The sequence below is a fragment of the Leucopleurus acutus genome, assembly GCF_964270905.1.
Source record: "Leucopleurus acutus genome assembly, chromosome: 7".
Lineage (NCBI taxonomy): Eukaryota > Metazoa > Chordata > Mammalia > Artiodactyla > Delphinidae > Leucopleurus > Leucopleurus acutus.
The window spans coordinates 19846154-19870224 of record NC_139150.1 but is presented as its reverse complement, the minus strand read 5'-3'; the positions used below and the strand labels follow the sequence as shown (position 1 = coordinate 19870224).

The 24071-nt window shown below is 54.1% G+C and overlaps 1 protein-coding gene across 2 annotated transcripts; it reads right to left on the bottom strand.

Moving 5' to 3' along the window:
- Nucleotides 1–8837: 8837 nt before the first annotated feature.
- Nucleotides 8838–16299, bottom strand: KIF12 (kinesin family member 12). 2 transcript variants are annotated; one of them, XM_082842440.1, is made up of 19 exons: nt 16271–16299; nt 16135–16200; nt 15958–16036; nt 15680–15807; nt 15510–15585; nt 15000–15134; nt 14690–14825; nt 13845–13936; nt 13530–13680; nt 12722–12840; nt 12535–12639; nt 11869–11971; nt 11696–11786; nt 11436–11522; nt 10507–10597; nt 10331–10435; nt 9598–9698; nt 9384–9502; nt 8838–9054 (listed from the first exon to the last, which is right to left on the bottom strand). In XM_082842440.1, the coding sequence occupies exons 1-19, from the start codon at nt 16294–16296 to the stop codon at nt 8945–8947; spliced, it is 1920 nt and encodes a 639-aa protein (XP_082698566.1). In that variant the 5' UTR covers nt 16297–16299; the 3' UTR covers nt 8838–8944. The 2 variants fall into 2 exon arrangements, with proteins under 2 accessions (XP_082698566.1, XP_082698567.1); XM_082842441.1 differs by having other exon boundaries at nt 13530–13677.
- Between the last annotated feature and the right edge of the window lie 7772 nt (nt 16300–24071).

The following is a 24071-nucleotide window of genomic DNA, read 5'->3' as shown; positions in this document are numbered from 1 at the left end:
ACCCAGCTTGGGGCCGAGTTGGGGGCCAAATAGGCCTGACTCCAGTGCCCAGGCTTTCCCCCATCATTTACTCATCCACTCATTCATTCACCAAACTTGCACTCCATGCTTGTGCTGAGGATAGGACGGAAAGCATGACAGCCTCCCCAGTTCTCCCTGCCAGGATGGGGGGCAGGGGAGTGAGAAGAAGGTAATAAGACAGGATGGTCCCTGCAGTGATGGGGGAAGCAGCAGAGGCCAGGGGAGAGACTTTGACCTGAGTAGTAGAAATTAGCCAGACAAAAGCGCATGCGTGGGGCGAGGGTGGGGTTGGAGGAGGAGAGGGTGTTCCAGACAGAGGGAACAGCAACTGCGAAGGCTTAGTGGAGGAAGATGCAGAGAGAAGTGTATTTGGAATGCAAAAACAAGCAAACAAGCAAAACCATAGGTCTGCAGCTTGGGAGACAGAGGCACGTGGGGAGAGCCAGGCCGGGGAGGTGGCTGAGGTCCAGCAGGGAGGACTCTGACGCCAGGTCAAGGGGCTTGCTTGTTATCTGGAGTATGTGGGGAGCCCTAGAGAATTTTCAGAAGTGCTTTCAGGGCTTCCCTGGTGGCACAGTGGTTGAGAGTCCGCCTGCCGATGCAGGGGACACGGGTTCGTGCCCCAGTCCGGGAAGATCCCACATGCCACGGAGCGGCTGGGCCCGTGAGCCATGGCCGCTGAGCCTGCGCGTCCAGAGCCTGTGCTCCGCAACGGGAGAGGCCACAGCAGTGAGAGGCCCGCGTACCGCAAAAAAAAAAAAAACAGAAGTGCTTTCAGATTTTAAAATCGGCTGAGGTGAGAGAGGAAGCAGTGCAAGTGGGAGGCCCAGGAAAGCAACTCCCTAGGAGGCTCGCCAGGAAGAAGGAAGGGGCTGGGACACTGGGACCCAGCAACTGGACAAGCAGGGACATCAAAGACATGGGGTGGACGTGGTCAAGGTTGGGGCCTTCCTCTGCTTATGGTGGAAGAGGGTGGCAGGGAGACCTCGCCTCCTCACGAGGAGGCATCCAGCTGCGGGTCTCGCCCCAGTGCCTGACCCTGCCCAGTTCCCTCAGACTCAGAGCCACAGCCCCATCCCTTCATGGGGAAGCTGGAGGCGGTAGCAACCAGGACGCCATGACAGTGATGGGGAAGGGGTGTTTCTCACTGCCCAGCTCTGTGTAGGCTTTGTTCCTCACTCCCCACCCCTGTCCCAAAGAGCCAGGCCACCCAGAGACTTGAGTTCCGGTCCTCGTGACTTGCTGGGTGACTGTGGGGCAGTCCTATCCCTCCCTGGCCTCATCCTCCTCATCTGGGCCTCCAAATGAAGGTAAAATAACTCAAGTGACAGGGCTGAAGTAAGTACTGGAGGAGGAACATTTGTGAAAGTGCTCCCCAGTGTACATGCCGGAGGTATCGATGTCGTCACAGGCACTTAGCCCAGCGCGTGGCACCAGGTAAGGGCTCCACACACAGCAGAAATTACACGCAAGAAGGTGTGGGCATCCCGTGTCCACTAGAGGGCAGCAGAGAAGTTCTAGAAAGACCACTGGGGTTTGTCCCCATTCCTCCGTACAGGCAGGAGGCAGAGGCCTAGAGCAAAGGCCCACGGAAGTGGTAGAACCAGGGCTGGAACCCAGCCTTCCTTGCCCCAAGCCTGCTTACACCCCCCTGGTGAGTGTAAAACGCTCAGCTTCTGCCTTGCCTATCCCCAGAGCTGGATGCTTAGATGGGGCCCTTTGAAAAATCGTTCGCTGCCCAGTGAATTCGGTTCTCCTGATGAACCAGAATTGGGAGTCGCTGCTATAGACAGCAAGGGCGGTGATAACCTGAATAACCACTTGATTAAGCTCGTACTGCGTGTCAGGCCCCACGCTGGGCACCCTACAGCGTGGCTTACTGAATCCTCCCGTTAAGGTTCAATCGTTTTACTACAATGCTAGTCCTACTTTGCAGATAGGGAAACTGAGGCTGCGAGATCAGGTGACCTAGTGTGAATGGTCACCCAGCCAGTGAGTAGTGATCCAAACCCAGATCTGCCTCCCTGACACCCAGGTCACTCTGCTGGCCTCCCAGCCCCTTGTCCCCCGATAAACGGTGGGCCCTTGGCTGTGTTCTTTCAGACACCTGGAGCAGAGGGGTGGGTGTCTCCCTTCACTGGACCCCTCACAGCAGGAGTGAGCCTGTTCTCCCTTCCCTGGCCTAGAGCGTGCTCTGTCTCTCCCATGAGACCTGACCCTTCCCTTTTTCCCAGCACTGTGCTGGGCACTTAGGTGCTCAACAACCACATACTAATTGACTGACTTAGAACTGTGAGTGGAAATGTAGGTCAGACCCCCAAAAAGGACCACCTAACTAGAAGACAGCTGAGGGAGACTGGGAGATTGAAATCACCATGGCCAAATCCTTGAATCACGATCAATGAATGAGCAAATGAACGAGTGACCGGGATACTCATTGGCACAACTTAAAAGGCAAAGATACCTGTTCCCTTGCATCACCAATTTTGAATTAGTCTGTGTATCGTGGCTGGGAGGATCCCCAAGGCTTTGTCCAGCAGTGTGATGGTTGAGCAACTGAACTTTGCACCCAGACAGTCCTCGGTTCCAGTCATGGCTGCGACCCCTTCCTGCCTGTTTGATCTTAATTGACTTCAACTTTCTCAACCTGAGTCTTCCCCTGTTAAATGGAGTTAATAAGAGCTCATAGGGGTGTAGAAGAATTAAATGATGAGCAGCATGTCACGTTCTTGCTGCTTGCAGAGAGCTCAGCAAATAAGAAATGATAGCCCAGGGTGGAGGGTGCCCTTAGATGTTGTCAATTTAGACTCGTGATTGTGGAAGCGGGTGGCTTAGCCTGCAGAAGCAGCCCAGAAAGTGAGACACTTTGGAGCTCAGTGCTCTTGAGATCCAGCTGCCCCTGGAACAGAGCTTGTGGCCCAGAGCCTGGCTCCCTTTGTACCCCAGAAGAAAGGGCTCCCAAAGGAATAAACTTCCAAAGGCCTGTCTGCCTTCAGGAAGAGGACACAGGCGTTTTCCTACTCTTTGCAGACTGGTCTTATCTGTCCTGCATTAAAGCAAGACCTCAGGAGGCCTGCCGGACTCCTGGCTGACCGAGTTGACATCACCCAATATCCTTGGAGGGACTAAAACAGCTCTTTTCTGAAATCACGAGGCAAGCCAGACTCCTTGGAAGGTCCCACTGGCCTTTCTTCAATGAAGACGAATGAATCTCTCCCAGTCAGCTTCCCTGGAAGGGCAGTGGGAACACTTCCCTGGGTTTTCCACTGGGTGACCCAGTCCTGAATGGCCACTCTCTCCCTGGAAGAATCCGTATTACAAGGCGCACCTTGCAGGAAGGAGTCAGCAGAGCTGGATGTCAAGTTCATGAGTCTGTATAACCAGAGTCCAGATATTGATGCAATTCCTCTCCTGGAAAACAGGACTGGTAGAATGTTTGTGCTGAAAGCATTCATTAGTAATAAAAATAGTAATAACAACCAGTATGTATTTAGCACTGACCACATGCCAGGCTCTGTCCTAAACAGTCTACATAGTTTCACTCTTTCAATCCTCGTATCATTCCCCATGAGCACATTAACTTCTCGTCGTGTAAAAAAAGTATCCCCACTTTATAGAGGAGGACTGAGATTCAGAGAGGTTAACTACCTTGCCCAGGTTCCCACAGCCATAAGTTGGGCAGACAGGCTGAGAGGATGGGTTTGACAAGGTTCTGTATAGCCTGGAGACCACCCAGAGCCCTGTGCACCACATAAAAGCGGGACTTCAGGGGTCCATTTCTAATTCTCTCGTTTCTGGCTAGGCTGCACAGAATCCTCCTTCATTGGGTAGTCTGTGAAAAATGATTTTATCTTCGGAGGTGGTGAAGTTTCTTACATGGGGGAAAATAGCTTGAGAAATCCATTCCTCTGCCTCACTAAAGACCTCTGTATGGTCTGGCTTTGCTGGGCTGTGCTGGGATTTGATGGAGACTGACTTCTCCAAGGAGGCTGCTCTATTCTGCTCAGTGGTTCCTGGTTGGATAAAAACTGCTCCTCTATTTTCCCTTCCTCTGTGGTCCTACTGTGTGGCACTTGGCATGATGGTTGAAATCATCTATTCAAGAGCCAGACCACCTTATAACAAATCCAACTTTTGCCACTTACTAGGTGTGTGACCTTGGGAAAATTCTGAGCCTCTTCTTGTCTCGGTTTCCTCACCGTAACGTGAGGATAACAGTAGTACCTACTTCACAGAGTTGTTATGAGAAATGAATGCATTACTACATGGCCAGTGCTGGAAGGATTCTTGGCAACAGATAAATTTGTCGATTGTTATTATTTATTCCATTGCAGAGCAACTGTCACTTTGATTGCTCTTTTCCCCCACTTGGCTGGAAGCTCTTGGAGAACAGAGCAGTGACTCAAGCTCAGGCCAGTGTCCTCGTGCCTAGTAGCCCAGGCCTGACCTTCATGTGTGATGAGTGAGAGGTAGTGTGATCAGAGCCAGGGGCTGAAGGAAGGTTCGTGAGGAAGACACCTATGGCCAACTATTAAAGACCTTTCTTTGTTGGCCAGCAAGTACAGATGTCAGTGATGGCCAGGGGACCTGTAGGTCTGTTGCAGAGCAGGCTTAGAGCCCAGATCTCCTGACGCCAGTCCTGGTCTCCAACCACAGCACCAACTTGTTTACAAGTTCCAGTAGCTGCTGCTCCTTGTTTCATAGCAAGACCACCCCCACCTGCCCAACCCCGCTCTGCCACGTTTGTTTGCTTAAAATAAAGGAAGACAAGTCTTTGGAAGCTCAACAAGGAGATGGCAATGGAAAACATAAGAGGACACAAAATATCCCTCAAAGGGGCTGAAATCGACCTGTTGTGCACAAAACTGAATAACTATGAATTGGGGCAAATGTGTCATTAGACAAAGGGAGGAAAGACCTTGAGTGAGAGAAAGCAGGATGCGAGAGAAGGCTGAAGCAGAGAAAAGGATGTGGGTAAGATGTTCTGGGCAGCTGCATCTTTGGTTGGAATGAACTTTTATGTTCTCTCCACTTCTCGGGGTTTATCTTGGGGTTGGTCATCGAGAGGAGACCTTAGAGCCTCTTAAACACACACACCCACAGGAGTGCTTTTCCTGAAGCTTCTCTTGTCCTACCGTAATGCTTTCAGCCATGCTCCCCATTCTGCACTGGCTAAGAGTTGGAGTCCCCAAGGATCTGGAGAACTCAGCCAGGCTTCCAGACATCTAGGTTGATCTCTAGACTTGTCGGCATTCTGGAAACTAGTGATGGCCTTCCAAGCACTGGTGACCATCCTCACCCCCAGCCAAAGACTCCGGAGAATCCCTCCCAACTTCTACGCAAACGTTTACAATTTCAGAGAACTCTTCTAGAGATTTGGAATTCTGGGAAATTCCTTCAGTGCTTCAGGCTTTCCAAGAGCTGCCCCCAACTCTAATGTACCAGAGCTCCTCTTCAAAGTTGGACAGTCCTAGAGAACTACTACCCTATTTCATGGGGCCGGAGAAATTCCTCCAATTCCGGCATTCTGTAGAAAGCTTTCCCGTGGAATCTACTGTTCTCAGTTAAAACCACAGGATTTGAAGAGTCTTGATACATTACTGGGGTCCGATGGAATTCCTCCAGGGTTAGGGATTCTGGATAAGCTGCAGTTCTTGAGTAAGGATGCCGATTGGGAGATGGACGCATGGTTCATGTGATGGGGGTAGTGGGGACTAATCACCTTGAGTCCTGAATCTATCTCTGGGAAAGTAAGTAGGGATTTTGCTGAGCTGGACCCAGGAAACCGGAAAATCGTGGGTGGCTCCAGTGGGAGAAGGAATCGTCCAAACAAGAATGAACCGGCAACAGCCAAGGTCCCCCTGGGTGTTCCCTGTCCATTCTTCCCAAGGCAGCCAAGGAAAGCTTTCACGCTCAGTGCCAGGGGCCTCCTCTGCCTGAGGCTAGAGACCTCCCAGCAAGCAGGGCCACATTAGAGTGAGAAAAGGGCTCTGGGGAACGGAGGAGCCCAGGCTCAAACCTGCCGAGCCACACAAGCTGATGTAACATCAAAAGCACCTAGAGTAGAAAAAAGTGGCTTTACGGCATTAGTCCGGCTTGCTCTCCTTCTACCCTTCAGGTCTCTGCAAAAATGTCCCCTGCGTGAGACCTTTCCTAACCCCCCTATATAGAACTGCACCCGCCCTGACAGATGGACCTCCTGCTCTGTTTTGCTCCATGGCATTTATCACTATCTGACTTCCCATGTGTTTTGCCCAATTTCTTGTTTCTTGTCTGTGTTGAGGGTAAGGCTTCCTATGCTTTGTTCAGTGCTGGCCCAAAGTTGTTTCTCAATTAAATATTTGTTGAGGAAATTGTTTCGGAACCCAGATTGTCAATTCTGTCAAATTGTCACGTCGACTAAAAGCTGCTTTTGGCTAAATTACCCACAACAGGCGAAGCCTCGTGCTAAAATCTTTCCAAATGTCAGTGGATTTAATCCTCATGACTGTCCCATGAGGGGCTACTATTCATGTATCTATTCTGCAGATGAGGTGACTCGGGCCAGCACAGTTAAGTCACCTGCCCAGGATCACTCGTGGTAAGTGATGATGTTGAGACTTGAACTTGTGTTGTTCCGTCTACGGACTGAACCCGCCCACCCTGCCTGGCCCGGTGCCTGTGGTGTCTGGGTGTCACCCCACCACCCTGGGTTCTGCCTCCATGGACTCCAGCCTTCTACAAACACCTCTATTCACAGTCACAGGTTTTGCCTTTCAATCCGTGGCCACTGGGGGCTCCAGCCAGGGATGACCCTGACACACCCAGCTTCAGGGCCCAGCTCTGCAGAGAGGGGCTCAGGAGTCAGGGCCCTGGGAGTGGGGAAGCCTCCGAGAGTCCCAGGAGCCTGTCCCAGGTCACACCGCACACTCAAGTGTAGCCTGGAGACACCTTGCTTTTATCTTTGGGTCCTTACTTACTTCCCCCAGGAAAATAGGGCATAATTAGGGAATATTCCCTGGGCTAGTTTCCACAGCGGTGGGTAAAAGAGTGTTGGGTCTTTTCTTGCTTGGTCTGGCGCTGGGGAGTGGGGTGGGGGCAGTCGGAGTTGATTTTCTCAGGCCAGGCCTGTGGGCAGGTCCAAGCACTGTTCCAGACGATGGATGCAACCCCTCCCCAGGCGCATCCCCAGGCGCCCTGATTCTCCCCAGCGGCTCCCTGGCTTGTCCTCCGGCCTCCGCCTGCCCCTTCTCCAGTGCTCCCCAAGCCCGTAGTGAGGGGTCCCCGCCTGGGGTCTTGCCTGAGCCCAGTGCCCAGCGCCCAGGTCTCAGGGGATACCCAGCCTGAGGCTGGCTCAGGTACCGCTGGTTGGGGCATCTCACCTCTCCCTGCACTGATCATTTCATTGGTCTTCCACCTCCAGCTCATCCTTACCAGTTAGTCCAACTGCCACAGTGGCCAGTGTGACCTAAATGCAGACCTAAGCTGGTGACTCCTTAAGACTCTTCTGTGGTTCCCTGCCATCCTCGGGACAAACCCCAACTCCCGATGTGGCAGACAAGGCCATGCACTTCGTGGTCCGGGCAACCTTTGGAACTCTGAGCCTTTGCCTCTGCAGCCCCTCCACCTGCCCTGGGCCAAATGCTGTTCACCCTCTGAAACTTAATCATGGCTCTCTTTGGCAAACCTTCCCTGACAATTTCTGATTGGGTGACCCTCTGTGCCTCCACTGCCCTGGGATTCCCCCATCAAAGCACATGTGTGAGGTTATAAGTGTCTGTCTGTCTGTCCCCCACCAGACTGTGAGCTCCCTGGGCAAAGCCAGCTTGTCCCTTGTCTGTCTTCTTTGCCACCTTGATTTACAGTTGTTGCCAGTGGTGTCTGCTGAATGAATGAGTGAATGTATGAACAAACAAAGGAATGAGCCATGTGGGTCTCAGTTTCCCTAACTATAAAATGTGAGAGTTAGGTTAGCCTCGTGGCTCTTTCTGCATTGAGCTCCTCCCACGTGCACCCCCAGTTTCTCATGTCACATCTGGAGTTACCCCTGATTGCAGACCCACTGCATCCTATTGGGCACTGTGCTGGGAATCATGATATTCATAACCTCCTTGACCCTCATTTAGAGATCAACAGGACAGGAAGCCATGTCTAATGGACTGAAAACCAGAAAGTGGTCCAGGGAGGATGCAGGGCTTGGCCAGGGTCTCAGAGCCGATCTGCGGCATCAGAATTCAGGCTTCATGATCCCTCCAGCACCAGGACACATGCAGCTGGGACAGAGAGTGTGAGCCCCTCGGTCCACCACCTTCCCCAGCTCAAGGCCAAATCAGTTTCCCCCAGGCCTCCTCCATGGAGATGCTCACCATTCAATTGCCCCGTGCCTGCCCAGCGGCACAGAGTAGTTGCTCAATGAAAACTTGTATAATACATGAAAGGAAATGGGAACCTGAAATATTCCTCATCAGAGGGCAAGGGGACACACACCTCTGCCAGGAATCCTTGCCTTCTCTTCCTCAGAACCCCCCAACCCCCCAATCTCTCTGGGATTCCCTCAAGGGCAAGTCAGAGGACAGGACCAACCAGACTTAGAGGGGATGCCTCTCTTTATTCATTTATTTCACCACTGCTACCTGGTTTCTCCTGAATCCGGTCTCATTTCTCCTGGTCTAGGCTGGCACCCTCCCTTCGCTTCCCCAGACTGCCCCATCAGCCCCCACCCCCATGCCTCAGGAACTGCCTTCCGCCCAGCCCAGCTGCAAACTGGAGCAGCAGCTGCTATAACCCATTTAACAGATGGGGAGACTGAGGCCCAGGAGTGCAGAGCACAGCTCTAGGTCACATGGTGGTCTCCTGGGTTCGCACTTTGCCCTCAGCAGGAAGGGAGGACCCGGCTGGGGCTTCCAGTGCCTTCGCTGGGGGTGACTGGCTCCGGCCTGGGGCTTCAAGTGCCTTCACTGGGGGGTGGCTGGCTCCGGCCACGTCCAAGGGAGCTGCCGATTTGGTCTTTGAGGGCCTCCAGTCTCCGGGCCAGGTTTGGAACTGCAGCCCCACCTGAGGGACAACAGTGGGACTTGAGGCCAGCACTCCCTTGGACCCTGCCTCACTCAGGCCCATCAGGGTCCCAACATCCTCTGGGGAAACCTCAGGTGGTACCCACTCCCCTCCCCCTGCCATGTACCCCATGGGCTCCAGCATACATCTGGGAGTGCAGGTGGCCCTAGGAAGAGAATTCTAAGTTCCAGAAATAGAAAGATCTTAGAACTCTCACCTCTTAATATGCCCCCTATTTCAGAAATGAGAGGACTAAGGTTTGGAGAAGGTGGGTTCTGGCCCAAGATGACAGAAAACACTGGCAGCCCTTCCCCTGCTCCTTTCTTCACCTCTAAGCACTGGCGATGTGTTCACGGGCCCCATGGGCAGGGGAGGTGCAGAGGGTACCACTTCCTCCTTGGTCAGCATTTCTGCCAGGACCTGGGTCTGAATCCAGTCGCTGTGACTCCTGGGCCAGGGTGGGTTGGTGGTGGGAAGCGAGCCTTCACGTTCCCGGGCCCCCTCCCCCACCCCCACCCCCCAGTGCCCCAGAGCTGGACCCACCTCTCTCTTGAGCACTTGGCAGAGCCAGGGCTACATGGGGGCACCCAGGGTGGGGGCCGGGCAGACAGGGGCATGTCAGCTGGGGCCTTAGAGCCAAACACCTGCAGGCAAGACCAGAGCCCGCACTGGGTGACCCCAGCCCTGCTTCTGTGCCCCACTTCCCTGGCGCCGACCATGTCACCACCATCCCTGCCGTACCTGCCCCATGGGGCACTAAGAATGTCAGGTGGGCATAAAGGGGTGGGGTCATGGTCACTTTTTCTGTGGGCAGTGCGTGGCCCTTGTGATGTCCTCTCTGGAGACAAGGAACTCCATGAGGGCAGGAACCATGTCAGGTCTGTGAATCCTCAGTGCCCAGAACAGGGGCTGCCACGAAGCAAGGAGCTTAAGGAGGGTTATTGAATGAGGACGTGAACACTCATTCACTAAGTAAATGCATCCATTAACTCATTCATTAAGTAAATGCATAAATGAGTAACATGTTAAGTGAATGAATGAGTACGCAAACCGCAGAGCACGTTCCCGAAAGAAGGTAGGATGGGGAGAAGGGGCAGGAGAGTAAGTAGCTGTTTTGAACCCTGGGCAGAGAGAACCCAAAGCCAGCCACTCCCCACTATGACCCAGCCCGGCACATCAGAGTCCCCGGAGTTCTGGAGCTTTCCAGACTGCAGACTCCCTAGATCCAGGTCTCCAGATTGCCAGCCTTCCCTCCCCCCACCTCGGCCTTTCCTACCTGGGGCAGGTGGAGCTCCCTCCGTGGGCAGGCCCAGAGGGCCAGTGGCGCTTGGCACAGGGGGCAGAGGTGGCAGCAGGGGCAGGGGCAGAGAGGCGGCAGGGCCTGCAAGAGGCTGAGTCAGGGGCTCTGTGACATTCCTGCTCCTCCCCTCCCCGGGCTGGGCAGAGACTCACGTGGCAGGGGGCAGGTGGCACCATCACACAGGGACACGGTGGGGCTGGGCCAGGGCCCGGCTGGTGAAGGTAGCAGGCAGAGAGGAGGCGCCTGGAAAGAACAGTGGGGTCTGTCTGTCTGTAGTCCTCAATGCTACCAGCAGGCTGGCACCAACGTCCTGCTTTTAACAAACACTCATGGAGTGTTTTTGATGTGTTATATGCAGGCACTGTTCTCAATGCTTTACATATGAACTTATTCAATCTGATCTTTAAGACAACCCTAGAGGACCTCCCTGGTGGCGCAGGGGTTAAGAATCCACCTGCCAATGCAGGGGACACGGGTTCGATCCCTGGTCCGGGAAGATCCCACATGCCGTGGAGCAACTAAACCCGTGAGTCACAGCGACTAAGCCTGTGCTCTAGAGACCGCGAGCCACAATACTGAGCCCACGTGCTACAACTACTGAAGCCCATGTGCCTAGAGCCCATGCTCCGCAACAGGAGAAGCCACTGCAGTGAGAAGCCTGCGCACCACAACAAAGAGTAGCCCCCGCTCAACACAACCAGGGAAAAACCGCACGCAGCAACAAAGACCCAACGCAGCCCAAGATAAATAAATAAATAAATTTATAGGGCTTCCCTGGTGGCGCAGTGGTTGAGAGTCCACCTGCCGATGCAGGGGACACGGGTTCGTGCCCCGAAAAAAACATTTATAAAACCCCCCCCCAAAAAACCCTGGAAGGCAAATACTATATCATTCCCATTTTACAGAAGAGGAAACCCAGGCAGTGAGAGGCTAAATGACTCACCCAAGGCCACACAGCTGGTGGCAGAGCTGGAATCAGAACCCAGGGGGTCTGGATCCAGAGATCAGACCTAGCCGTTTCACTGAGCCACCCCTTTCCCACCTGCCCTCCATCCAAAGGCTTGTCTCCGGCCGCGCTCACCTCTCCAGCTCGTGGACCTGCTGAGCTAGGATGCGCTGCTCATCTTGGGCCAGGTCCCGGCTGCTCTGCAGCTGCCTCTTCTCTTTCCTAGGAAGAGCAGGCCCCGGGACCATGACAGGAGGTAGGGCTGGCGGGGGTATCAGTCAGCCTCTCTTCACTGCAGCACAGTAGGAGCCCCAGGAGGCAGGTGGGGACAGAAGGGGAGCCAGGGACCAGGGAAAGGAGGAAGCCCAGCAGTGAGGGGCGGGGCACGGCCCTACCTGAGCCTCTCGTTCTCCAGCATGAACTCCTGCAGCATCCCGTAGAGGTTCCGCTGAGCCCAGGACACCCGGGCCCCAGTGAGTCCAGAGGCTGCAGGGAAGAGGGAGGTAGCTGGAGCCCCAGGAGCCCCAGACCCTATCCTCATCTCACTCCACCCCCAGGGAGCTCATACCTTTGGGGTCCATTTGGCCCAGTTGGGACCGCAGGCGATGGTTCTCCTCCTGGAGCTGCAATAGCTCAGTCTCCAAATGCTGGGGTGGCTTTGCCACAGGGGACTGCAGAGAAACAGACCCGGAGCTGCTGCTTGTGGTTGTAAACATTTCACGCTGCACAAGGGCTCTGGGGTTGCAGACTGAGTGGAGCTTAGAATCCAGCCCATGCCCCACTCGTCAGCCTTGAGTCCTGGCCCGAGGCTGCATCCATCTGGAGGCGGCACCTTGTCCTAACAGCACTGAAGCGCCTGGAGGGCCCGCTCGAAGCTACGCCCCACTCCCTGTCCAGCCCCAGACTCAGCTCTGTTCAAACCTTGGCCCAGATTCTGACCCCAAATAAGACCCCACGTCAGACTCCAACTTAACTCAGACCCATCATGATACCAGCTCGGATGTTGGCCAGACCCTGAATCATGTTCCTAATCAGCCTCCCACCCTAGACCCTCCATAACCCTGCCTGTGACCCGCCCCCGCCCCCCCATAACCCCATCATCAAGATTCCGACCCTAATCCCAACCCTGACTCAGTCCCAGACTTCAACGGGACACCAACTCAGTCCCCAGCTATTGCCTGATCCCCCACCCTCTGCCCTGCCCATCCCTCTGCCTGTGTCTCTCTCCACTCACCTTGGGGGCCTGGGGCCGAGTGGTGATCCGCTGAGCTCGGCTTGCATATCGCAGGGTGCTGAGGGTCTCGGGAAGGCACTGGGCTGAGGGGGACACGCAGGCCACCTGGGGAGGACTGCCCCTGAGTGTTCCTCTCTGGGAGCCCTCCCTCAGGACCCAGCCCTCCCCGCCAGTCCCCCTTAGGTACCATGAGGGTCACCCCACGCCCCCCCAGCGAGTCCGCCAGCAGCTTGGTGAGCTTGCTGTCCCGGAAGGGGATGTGATTCTGCTTCCGCTGTGGGTCCAGCAGCAGGGAGATGCAGTGACCTGGGTGGGGAAGGCAAGGTTACCCTTCTTGTCCAAGGCCACCCAGCGGGTACTCTGCAGAGCCAGGATCTCCACCCAGGCTTGTAGGTCTCTAAGATATCTCTTTCCACGTGATCTCATTACCCGTTCAGATTGGCTTCTGCCACCAGACGGGGCTCCATCCCTGATCCCCAGGGCCCACCGAAGGGCCTGGCACCTGGCAGGGGCTCAGGAAATGTCTGACAAATAAATCAGATGAAGAGGCATTCCCTATGCGTCTCCCCATGCGTGCACAGAGGAAGGCCAAGGCCCCAGCTGTTAAGGACCTCAAGGCCCAATGACCTGGGGGATGGGGAGGAGGGAAGACATGTTAGTGCCCTTCCCCTCACTGGGCCTCAGTCTTCCCAAATGCAACAAGGGACAGGTTGAATGTCTGAGGGCTCACACTCTGCACTTGAGTGTTTCTACCTCCTCAGTTAGAATGTAACTGTATCCTCAGTATTTATAGATCTATAAACCAAGTTCTAAGAGGGAAAAAGCATGAGACAACAGCCAGCCGAGGCCGGAGGGAGGCCTGTGGCTTCTGAATCACAGCTCTTTAACTCTCCTCCATGCCCTACAACTCCTCTGGTTTCCCTCACTGCGGACAGCTATGGGTAAGGCACAGAGGAGGGATTCAGGAAGTCAGTCCAGCTGGCCCCACATCTCACCCAGGGCCAGCAGGCTGCGGTTGATGCTGTTGGCCTCAGTCATCAGCTCCCCACGGGATCCTGTGGCCGCCACCTTCTCACTGCCAGCCAGGTCTACAAAGCACAGCTTCCCCCCGGCAGGGGGTTCCCCGGGATCCGCAGGAGGCATCTGCTGGGGTTGGGGGAGCAGGGCTTGATGGGGACGTGGGAGGGGCTGTCCCCATCAAAGCCACAAGGCCAAGGGTTTTCACCATTACCTCCTGTGAACGCCCAGCCAGAGGCAGACCCTTGCTGGGTGGCCCTGGGCCAGCTCTTTCCCCAAGCTGGGGCACTCACAGTTTGGTGGCTGATGTATAGTGTGAGCAGGGCATGGCTTCGGCTGGAGGCCTGGTTCATGGTGTGAGCTGAGCTCCTTCTACGGCTAAGACCTAGAGGGGAAAAACATATGGAGCTGGACGTGGTAGGAAGAGCAAGTGGTCACCAACAAAGAAAAAGGAGAAAAGGCATCCTGGTAGAGGGCCCAACCAGTGCAAAGGCACAGAGGCAGGAGAGCAGAATGATGGGTGCTGGGTCGGGCTCTAGCACAGATCGGTGAAAGGGGGCTGGAGAGAACTGAGTGGAAGAATGTCAGTCTGATTCACATTTTATCAACATCTCTCCCACTGCTGTGTGGACGGAGAGAAACTCAGACAAAGAGATCAGCTGGGAGGCATGGCACAATGCTCGGCCTGAGCCCAGGGTCTCAGTGTCCCTGATGCCGGCCATAGTAGGTGCTCAATAAAAATCTGATGAATGGATGAACGAGAGGGGAACTGAAGGGCCTTTAGGCTAGGCTAGGAGGTATGGCCTTTACTCTCATGGCACTGGAAAGGTCTGGAAGGGAAGCGGGATGTGGTTTGCTACATGGAGAAGCATGGACTGAAAGGAGGAGACCCTTCCAGGGGGGAAAAATGAGGCCTGACTGAGGCAGAAGCCTAGGGCTGGAGAGGAGGGTGGGAAGAGTCTGGAAGGCAAAATCAGGAGGCCTGGGGCGTAGGGGTGGGGGACATTCTTGGGCTGTATCTGAATTGTTGGTTTGCTGGCTCTTTTCTCCCCCAAGGGTCATCTCTGAACCCACAGCTCCAGGCTGGGGCCCCGAGGGCATCTCTCGTACCCCGAAGCTCCCCTGAAATAGCGCGCACCCATTTGCAGAAGTTCCATCAGGGCCCCCAGACTCCCAAACTCCACCACCCGCAGATGCTCCACGTAGAAGCCCCGCGTCTTGTTCCAGCGAACAGGGAGGGGCCGGGGAGCCCCTAGGCTCAGCAAGTCTCGGACCTGAGAGAGGAGGGTGGAGGGTGAGGGAGGGGCCTCTCTGAGTTCTTGCTTCATCCACCCCGAGACCTCATGGTCGACAGTCCCCCATCTATTTTGCCCCTTGACCCAGCCTCCTTGGAAAGAAATGCCTCCTTTTCCTTGTGGGCTGTCTTTCTAGCCTTCTCAGTCCCCCACCTGCTCATTGTAGATCTCCAGATAGGAGGCATGGAGAGTGACAGGGGCACCGAGGTGCTGCACGCGGTCCAACAGCCAGGCGAAGGTCCTCTGCGTGATGCCGGCCAGGCTGGGGGGTACGGGCACGCCCTCCCCCTGGGGGAAGAAACAGCTGAGCCTGGGGCTGGCTTACCACCGCCGCCGCCGCAGTTATAATTACCCTTTGTAGAGCACTGTGCCCAATTCCCATACAACATCACATTTAATTCTCAGTCAGTACTATCACTTCCATTTTACAGATGAAGAAACTGAGAGCTAGTAAATAAAGGGGACACAATTTGAACCCAGGTGCTCTAGACTGGCCAAGTGCCTTCACCTCCCTGATCCTCAGTTTCCTTGTCTGCAAATAAATGGGGCTGGGCCTCATCGTCCACGTCGCTTCCCTCTGGGAGTCTGCGCTGCCTGCGGCTCCCCAGGGCTTCTCGCCCACCGACCCCTGACCCCTGCGGGCTCCGAATGCGATCGGCCCACCTGGGGAGGAGGTCCGGTCAGGGTGTAGGTCTTCCCAGAGCCGGTCTGGCCGAAGGCGAAGACGGTGCAGGAGAAGCTGCGGGCCGCAGGGGTGTGGCTGTACCCAGGGAGGGGCGGGGGGCGGGGGGGCGGGGCCGTGTGGGGGCGGGGCGTCACCAGGCCTCACTCACCCGCGCAGCGCCAGGTCGCCCAGGCGCCGCACGCCGCAGGCCCGGAACACGTCTTCTTGCGTGCGCGCCCCGTCCAGCACTGCGCCGAAGCGGAACGCCACGTCGGGGCCCCCGCCCGGGGGGCTCACCTGGGAGAGGGGGCCGTGGAGAAGGGGGCGGGGCACTCTGGGGAGGGCGGGGCTCACCTGGGGGAGTGCGGGGCCTGGGGAAAATTGGCCTGGAGGGACCTGGCATCTTCCCGGTAGGTGTTTTTTGGGGAGTGCGTGGGAGGTCCTCACCTGCAGAGTCCGGGTCCCTGAGCAGTGCAGCACGCTCTGCTCCCCTCGACGCAGCTCCGCCGCGCTCATGGGACGCACCCTGTGGTCCGAAGAGGCGGGGAGGGGGTGGATGGTCCATCCTGAAATCTCCGTCAGTGCCTTCCTCGCTTGGACCCCTCCTAGCCAACCTATACCCACCTGAGCACCACCTGGATGGGCGTTTCTGGCCCCTCTGGTCCCTGCTCCAGGTTCCGCGCGGGGTCCCTGTGGCAGCAACGCGAGTTAACCATCCCTGCGCCAGCGGCTCCTTGAACCTCCCTAAATCTGTACTTACCCGTCGGGGGACCCGCGTTCCTCCATGTTCTGCTTTGCACACGGGTTAGCTCCGCCCGAGTCTCGTTCTTTTCCCTCCCCAATACCCTCCCCCTTCACCACACCGGGACTGGCTATACACATCTTACATCCTCCACCCTCATCCCCCCCTTCCCAGGCAGCCATCCATCCGGAAAGGCTGGGCCTACCCAGGGCTAGCTAGTTAAAGATTTACCCACAGCCACCTCTGCGGTGGAGAGAGTCTGTAGCTAGGGGACTCGAGTCTGAGGATCACTTGCCCTTGGCCAGTCCCATCAGGAGGGACCACCCAGACCAGCGTCCTCTGTGCACAGATGGGGAAACTGAGGCCGGGATGGGAAGGACTCAGCCAGGGCCACACAGCACGTCTGGGCAGAGCATGGACCAGGCTCTTCCTACTCTCTCTGCCTACTCCTCCAGTTTTGTAATCTTCCTCCCCACCTAACCCCCCCCCCCCAGCAGTTCCAGCTTCCTCTAGCTCAGAGCCCCGGGAGGGGAAAGGGGTCTAGAGGGGTGGGAGGGGCCCAGGTCTCAGTACCAGGAAGATGTGGCTGGACTGAATTCCTTGAGCTGAGCTGACAACAGGCTCTGAAGCATCTGGTGAAACTTTGGGCCACCTGCCTCTCCAATGCCAGAGCTGATCCAAGGCCAGGGAGGTTGTTTAACTCTCTCCTGGCCTGGCTGATGAGAGCAGCAGAGACGTCTGTGAACATGCTGGGCCGGGGGAATCACCCATTCAGTGCCATTCTTCATGCAGGGCACCGGGTGGAGGAATCACATGCAGACCCTGCCCCTTCCAAGCTCATAGTCGCGCTACGGAGACAGGTAAGTGCAATCTGATGTGCAGGGGTTTGGAGGAGGGGGTGGGATTCAGAGGCCTGTAGGAGCAGGGAGGTGAGAGTGGTGGCTGAGGGTGTTCCAGGCAGAGGGAGCATATCCTGCAGGAAGGCCAGGATGGGGTGGGGAGATGTGTGCGGCATGGAGAGCTGGTTTGAGGCTGGACTCAGCTCACGAAAGGCACATCAAAGAATCTGGACGCATTCCTCAGAGAATCAGGAAGCCCATGAAGGGTTACCAACAGGGAAGTGACACCATCAGTAGGTGTCGATTGTTATAATTATTGCCATTCTGGCTATCTCTGCATGTTCTCTGAATATTTCTGTAAATTCCTCTTCCTTCAAAGAAACATTAGAATGAAAGCTCTAATAATCACCCCCTCTTGATGAAACATGCTCTATACCACCACAAATGACAGCCAACTATCAGAGCCACCCAAGTAGCAAATGATTTATCTTGGGTGGCAGTGAGTTCCCCATGCACTGGAGGCATGCAAGCAAGAGCCCAGTTGACCTTTTTTTGTTGTTTTTTTTTGTTTTTTGTTTTTGACCTTTTGGTTTTATAGGGCCCTCTAGCTAGATCTGCAGGGAGAATTAGGTAGAGCAAAGAGCCACTGCCTCCAGCTCTGCCACTAACAAACCGCAGAGCCCTGGGCAAGTCCTTTCCCCTTTTAGCCTGTTTCCTTCCTACGAAAAGAGATTAATGATCCTGCCCTTATTTTATATAGTTCTGTGATTTCAGTGAAACTATAATTGAAAGTGATTCATATATTATAAAGAATTATTTAAAAGCAAAAATAAAAATCCCTAGATGATCTCCAAGAGTCTTTTCAACTCTGAAGTTCCTTAATCTATTATATTTTTTGAATCCTTGAGGTGGATAGGACAAGAATTACCATTCCTGTTTTTCAAATGAAAACAGAATAAAACATAACAGGAACATAGAGCTAGGCAGGGGAAGTTGTCTAAGGAGAAAATAGCTGTAAGTGGCCAAACTGAGAGAGTTTAAATCCAAACCCAGGACCTCTAAGTTCTTTGCTGTCTGCTGTGGCAGGTTGCCTTTTTTTCATGTCGTAAACCCAGTAAGTGAACAAGGGTTAAGGTCTATGAGTCACTCACATCTTAGTGTGCATGGGTTTGATCAGATTGCTGTTCCTCCTCAAACTGGAGTGAGGGGAGCCACACTGAAGGGATTTTGAGAAAAGTGCGGAGACAAGGGACGTGTGCACCTGGGGTGTGACGAGCTGTTTGGTCAGGACTTTTACACCAGGCTCCCAACCTGGATCCGAATGTGGCCGTCACTGGACATCTACAAGCAGGAGCAGAGTTCTGGTTCCGGTCTCTCATGGTGAACGTGAACATCTGCCACCCTCACGTGGAGCATTCATGCAGCGGATTTTCATTAAGCCTCCTCTCTATGCCAGGCTTCCAGGCATTTGAGATACCCTAGTGAACAAAACAGACAACGCTAAGTGTTTGTGGAGCACCAGGAACTTACACATGACAAGTGTAAATACGACCATTGTTTGGAAAACTGTTTGGCAACATCTACTAAAGCTAAACATATACCTGTCCTATGACCCAGCAATTCCACTCCTAGGTCTGTGCCCAATAGAGATGAGTGCATACTTCCACCTAAAGACATATACAAGAACATTCTGTGTAGCTTTATAGTCATTTTAACCACCACCTCCATCACCGCTACCACTATTTCTACCTCTGTCTTTGTCATCATGACTGCCACCATCACCCCATCACCAATACCTACCAGCAGTGTGCGTAATCAGCACTGCCAATAACCAGCAGTGCCCATAATCATTAGTCACTGCAACCACCGTCTCCACCACCATCATCATTGTTACCATTGTATGTAGTCTGTGTTTATTCACTTGAGAAAATTCAAGATGCAGTACCTGGGCCCCAAGCCCCTCATTGACCCTGATGCTGCCTGTTTCCACAGCTGGGACTGAGTCCCTCTGTGTCCACCTCCCCTCATCACCCTGTTTTGAGCTTGTCCTCCACTTCCAGACCACCCCTTTTCCTAGGGAGCAGTGGGACTCCTGCGGTTGAGGGAGGGATAGAGAGAAGGCATGTACAGAAGCTCAGCACATCTTAGAAGCTGGCTGGACCCTGCAGGGGTGCATCGCCAGGCCTCGCTAGAGGGCAGCAGAGCATCATGCCAACAGGGCCCCAGGGTTCATCACAAAGGAGGCTTTGTCAACGCTCTTTCTATACATTTTCTCCTGAGCTTGTGCACTGTGGAGGGGCTGGCCGGCCTTGTGCTGTGCACGGGGATGAGCAGGCCCTCAAGAAGTGCTTCTCGAGGGAATGAATAAAAGCCACATTGAGCAATCAGGGGACCCTCCCACACACACCCTGCTCCTGGTTCTAGCCCCTTCAGTCCACTCTCCTCCCTTCAGCCCCAGCCATCCCCCCGCCCTGAGAAAACCCTACCCTCATCCCTGGGGCCTCAGAATGAAGTCTGAGGTCCCCTGGCTGGGACTGAAGGCCATTCAGACTCAAGGCCATTTGGGCTCTATCTCCAGCTGCCCCCTCTGGCTGTCCGTCTCCACTCCCCACAGCCCCCAACGCCTGCATCCTGTGCTCCAGCCCAAAGCTTTCCTAGGCTTTCCTTTGATCCCTTTAAACCTTTGCCCCTGCTGCTCCCTCTGCCAGGAGCACTCACTTCTCCCTGGTGGCTTTGTCCTGCAAGCCTTCCCATCCATAGAATGCTTTCCCTCACACCCCCCGCCCCATGAGGTCAGGTTGGAACCACATCCGTGTCCTCACAACCTCCTGGCATCCCCCCGTTACAGTGCTGGCCACACTGCGTTGCTCTTCCTCTCTGTCGGGAAGCAGGGACTCTGTGGGCTTCATCCCTAGGGCCTCCGAGCGAGGGCCCTGCATGCAGTAGGAATGTAACAGATGTTGGTCGGAAGAAGGGAAGGAGCCGGGAAGGAGGAAGGGAGGCTGGCGCAAGGGCTGCTGGATGCATCCCTCCATCCCTCCCTGACCTCCATCTCTCCTCCCTCCCTTCCTCTCCTAACCACAGACTCTCAGCTTCATGATGTAAGGACTCATTTAGAGACCCATTTATCATAGAGATCATCAACTCCTGCCACAAAGCTACTCTCAGATGTGCCCAGAAGCTGAATGACACTCTCCCCAAGCTAGCCTCTTGGACCCAACCATGTGCTACAAATTTAGAGTTTGCAGAGTGTGGAGGACAGGCTCTAGGGGGCCCTGGTAAGCCCGAGTGTCAGTGCCCTCTGCTCCCCCTGACACATTACACAGGAGGGCTCGTCCCCATTTGTGAGGTACAGAGACTGAGGCTCTGTGGGAAGAGGTTGAGCCCAGCCTGGGGCTCACCCTGCCAGACAGACTTGCATTGGATTGAGGTGGAAGAAAGATGATAAAGAAGATCAGTGAGGAGGATGGTCTCCCTTTATCACACAACACCCATCTGTCATTGCTCCACTTGTATGCCCTGTGGAGGAAAAGCCAGATGGGTCCAAGGCCTGTTGTGAAATTTTCCAAACAGAGCTTGCTGTAATCTTTCATTAAAACATCAATGTGGGCCACAGGACTCATTTCACAAAATTCTCCGAAACAGGGACCTTAAGGGATCACTGAATGAATGTCTCTCTGGCCCCCTAGCCCATTTTGCAGATGGAAAAACTGAAGGGGGCCAGCACGGGCTAGAGCAACAGTTGCGTTCGTGATCAAGAGTAATGATTTTAGGACAAGATGGAGAGAGTAACCTGTTGGCACACCCAGGCCATCACTCTTTCCCCTTAAATGCCTGGCTCCTCTCCTCCAAAGCCTCACCTGGCTTCTCTGCCATGTGTGGTAGGTACCGGCAGCCATGCCAGGCTTCCTGCTAGACAAGGAGCTTGGTGAGGGTAGGGATCCCATGCCCAGCACAGGGCCTGGCACAGAGGCACACTCACTGTCTGTCTGTCTGTCTGATGAAGGCATGAAAGTCCAGCAAGAGGAAATGATACTGCCTGAAGGGTGGTTGAGAAATCAAAGGACCCAGGGTTGTTGAACCTCCTGTTGTTTCCAGGATCTCAGCTCTTCTCCCTAGAAACAGAAACAGCTTTCCCCTGCCTCAGTCCACCCACTGCTCACCCAGGGACGACTTACCTGTGAGTTGGATATCTTCTCCTAAAAGCAATAATGTTAATATGTAAGAAACTTAAGGGGCGTTAAGGACCATCTCTTGCACAATGATGCCTCATGTGTCTGGAACCTTCATGGGTCAGAAGGCTGGGAGTTAATATTTATTGAACACTGGTTATTTTTTCTACTTTAAGTAGTTTTCAAAGCAATCCTCTGGATTGGCACTATAATTGTGCCCATTTTACAGATAAGGAAACTGAGGCTCTGAGATGTTGGGTAACTTGCCCAAGTGGTGTAGTAGGAATCTACACCCACTAAGTGGTATAGTGGGGATCTGTCAGTCGCCAGAACTTGTGCTCTGTCCCCTACTCTCTGCAGCCTCTTCCCGTGAGCTGTTCTGCAAAGCTGAACTTGGCTAACTGAAGTTGACCTTTACGTACACAATTTGTCTGAGTTTTATCATCTCTCTTGCAACATGCTCCCCTATGGGCTTTCATACCCCCCTGCCTTCTTCCCTGGGGAATGTTGAGTGATACTTTAAGGCAGTGGAGCTCCTCCCCTGGCATCAAAATCACCTGGGGACTCCAGGCCGCACCCACAGAGATTCTGATTAATTGGTTTGGGAGTGGGAACCAGACATCAGTGTTTCCAAAGCACTCCAGATGGTTTTAATGCACAGCCAGGATTGACAACTTCGGCTTTCAGTTGTTCTTGATGACCAAGTCATCCCACTCAGTGTGTGTGTTGGGCTATGTTCTGGTAGAGTGATTTCTCAGATCCTGATGGGCCTTTTGAGACCTTGTGTCTGTTTTATCTAGAACATCTACCCTTCTCTTGGGACCAGACTTCCGGATAAGCCATCTCATTGCTGCCCGAGATTCCCTTTTGTTTAGCTTAGAATCCACTGAACTCATGGAAAAGAGCAGAACTGTCCACAGGCCCTGCCTGCAGGGACCGTGGGATCCATTAACAGTTTTCCAGATTTTTCTTCCTTTCTAGATTTCCTCTACACAGGTGACAGAAAGCTGTCCAATGTGTGAGGCGAAGCTGCACATTCAATTTGAATGTGAATTAAGCACATTCAAAGCACCCACTGTGTGCCAGGCCACAGACTAGGTGCTAACGATCCACTGTGTCGTGGGTGTTGTTTGGTTGAGCCTAGAGAAGCTGCATCCTCTCCCAGGAAGTCCTCCTGGATTGGCATGGGAGCCCTCCTCTAAGGACCCACACCCTCCCACAACTACCAGCCCCAGGACCTGAACCCATCTAGTGGGGGTAGTGATGGGGCAGCAACATCTGTCTGCCTGGGAGAACTCTAAGTTCTCTGACTGGTTGGTGAATCAGGGCATGTCTCTTAAACTGAACTACTCATAGCACCTGGAACCGAATGCCATGGGAACACCAGTGAGGAAAGTGAATCCTGACCAGAGAGCAAGGGCTGGGGAATCTGGAAGGACTTCCTGGAGGAGGTAGCATTCAGACAGGCTTTAAAAATGGGTAGAAATTGGGACAGGCAGAAGGGAGAGGAAGAGCATTTCAGGCAAAGGGAACAGCACGAACAAAGGCCCAGCAGTGGGACAAGTTGAAGAGCAAACTGTTGCTTAGTGGGAACATACTCAAACTGCCAGAAGGTAGAAATTTCCATGGAAGCCCTGGTAATGGTTCTGGCTAGAAACTCATCTTCACTCACTCTTCCAGATGAGCAGAGCCTGGGGATGATGCCCTAGTGCCCCTCCTTGTAATTATTCAAGCTTTTCCCAGGAAGCCCCGCCCACCTTATCAGCATGAGGCCGCTGAGTTCCTGCCTGGGTGGGTGCCAGGCCCCACTGCTGACTCGCCCCTCTGGCAGCTGAGGAGCTGGAACGCGAAGCTGCAGCTTCCACATAAGCCCAGCCGCCAAACCCTCAAAGCTGGCCCGCTGGAGCAGCAGGAAGCACGTCTCCCGAGGCCACAAAGTCATCATTCCCTACTCTGCGACCCAAGGGAGACAGACACGCGCGCGCGCGCGCGCGCACACACACACACACACACACACACACACACACACACACACACACACACACACACACACACACACACACACGGAGCCTCAGTGTGTGTAGAGGACGGTGGACCAGAGGCACCCAAGACCCTGCTTCCTCCAGGGCTCTGGGATTTCTGGGAGCAAACACTGTCCCTGCCTCCCTGGGGGAGCGGGAGGTGGAGACACAGCCCGGCCCCCCACCCCAAGACGCTGTCCCTGAAACAGAATCATATTCCCCCACCAAGCCTAAGAGGATTTGATGAGCACCAGTTTCTGGGGCCCTGCACCCCTTCATTTCTGTCAACCTCATCTCTCTGGACCCTTCTCCTTTCCAATTTCCATAAACTAGACCCTGTCCCATCTCCCCAGAATTAAAAGGGGCTGAATTCTCTCAGTCTTACCTCTCTCTTTTGGCACTCCTATTACTAGCATCATACTAGTACGTCCACTACTACTTCTACCACTATTGCTGCCACTGTTTATTAGTACAACCAGCACTTCTACTACTACTACCACCACCAGTCCTTGCAGTACCAGTACTTCTGCTACTGCTACTATTAGTACTACTGGTACTTCTTAATACTATTGCTACTACCAGTACTGTGACTACAATTACTATTATTCCTTATATCATCACCTCTACTGCTACTACTGGTATTTATACTACTGCTATTTTATGACTGTTACTACAACAACCAACTTCTATTAGCAGCAAACATGATGAATCAAACACAGTGGGCCAAGAACGGAGCTCAGCTCTCAATTGTTATAATTTCATCACAGCAACAGCCGCTGTGGTATTC

Bases quoted from the DNA above. Each gene is read 5' to 3' on its own strand.
- KIF12 (XM_082842440.1), bottom strand. From the start codon at position 16,296: ATGGAGGAACGCGGGTCCCCCGACGG. The intron at 13,937-14,689 runs GTGCGCGCTATT...TTTCCCCTCTAG, and splicing joins GATGGAACTTCTGCAAATGG to GTCTTAGCCGTAGAAGGAGC. The intron at 11,523-11,695 runs GTAGGGCCGTGC...TGCTCTTCCTAG, and splicing joins CTGGAGAACGAGAGGCTCAG to GAAAGAGAAGAGGCAGCTGC.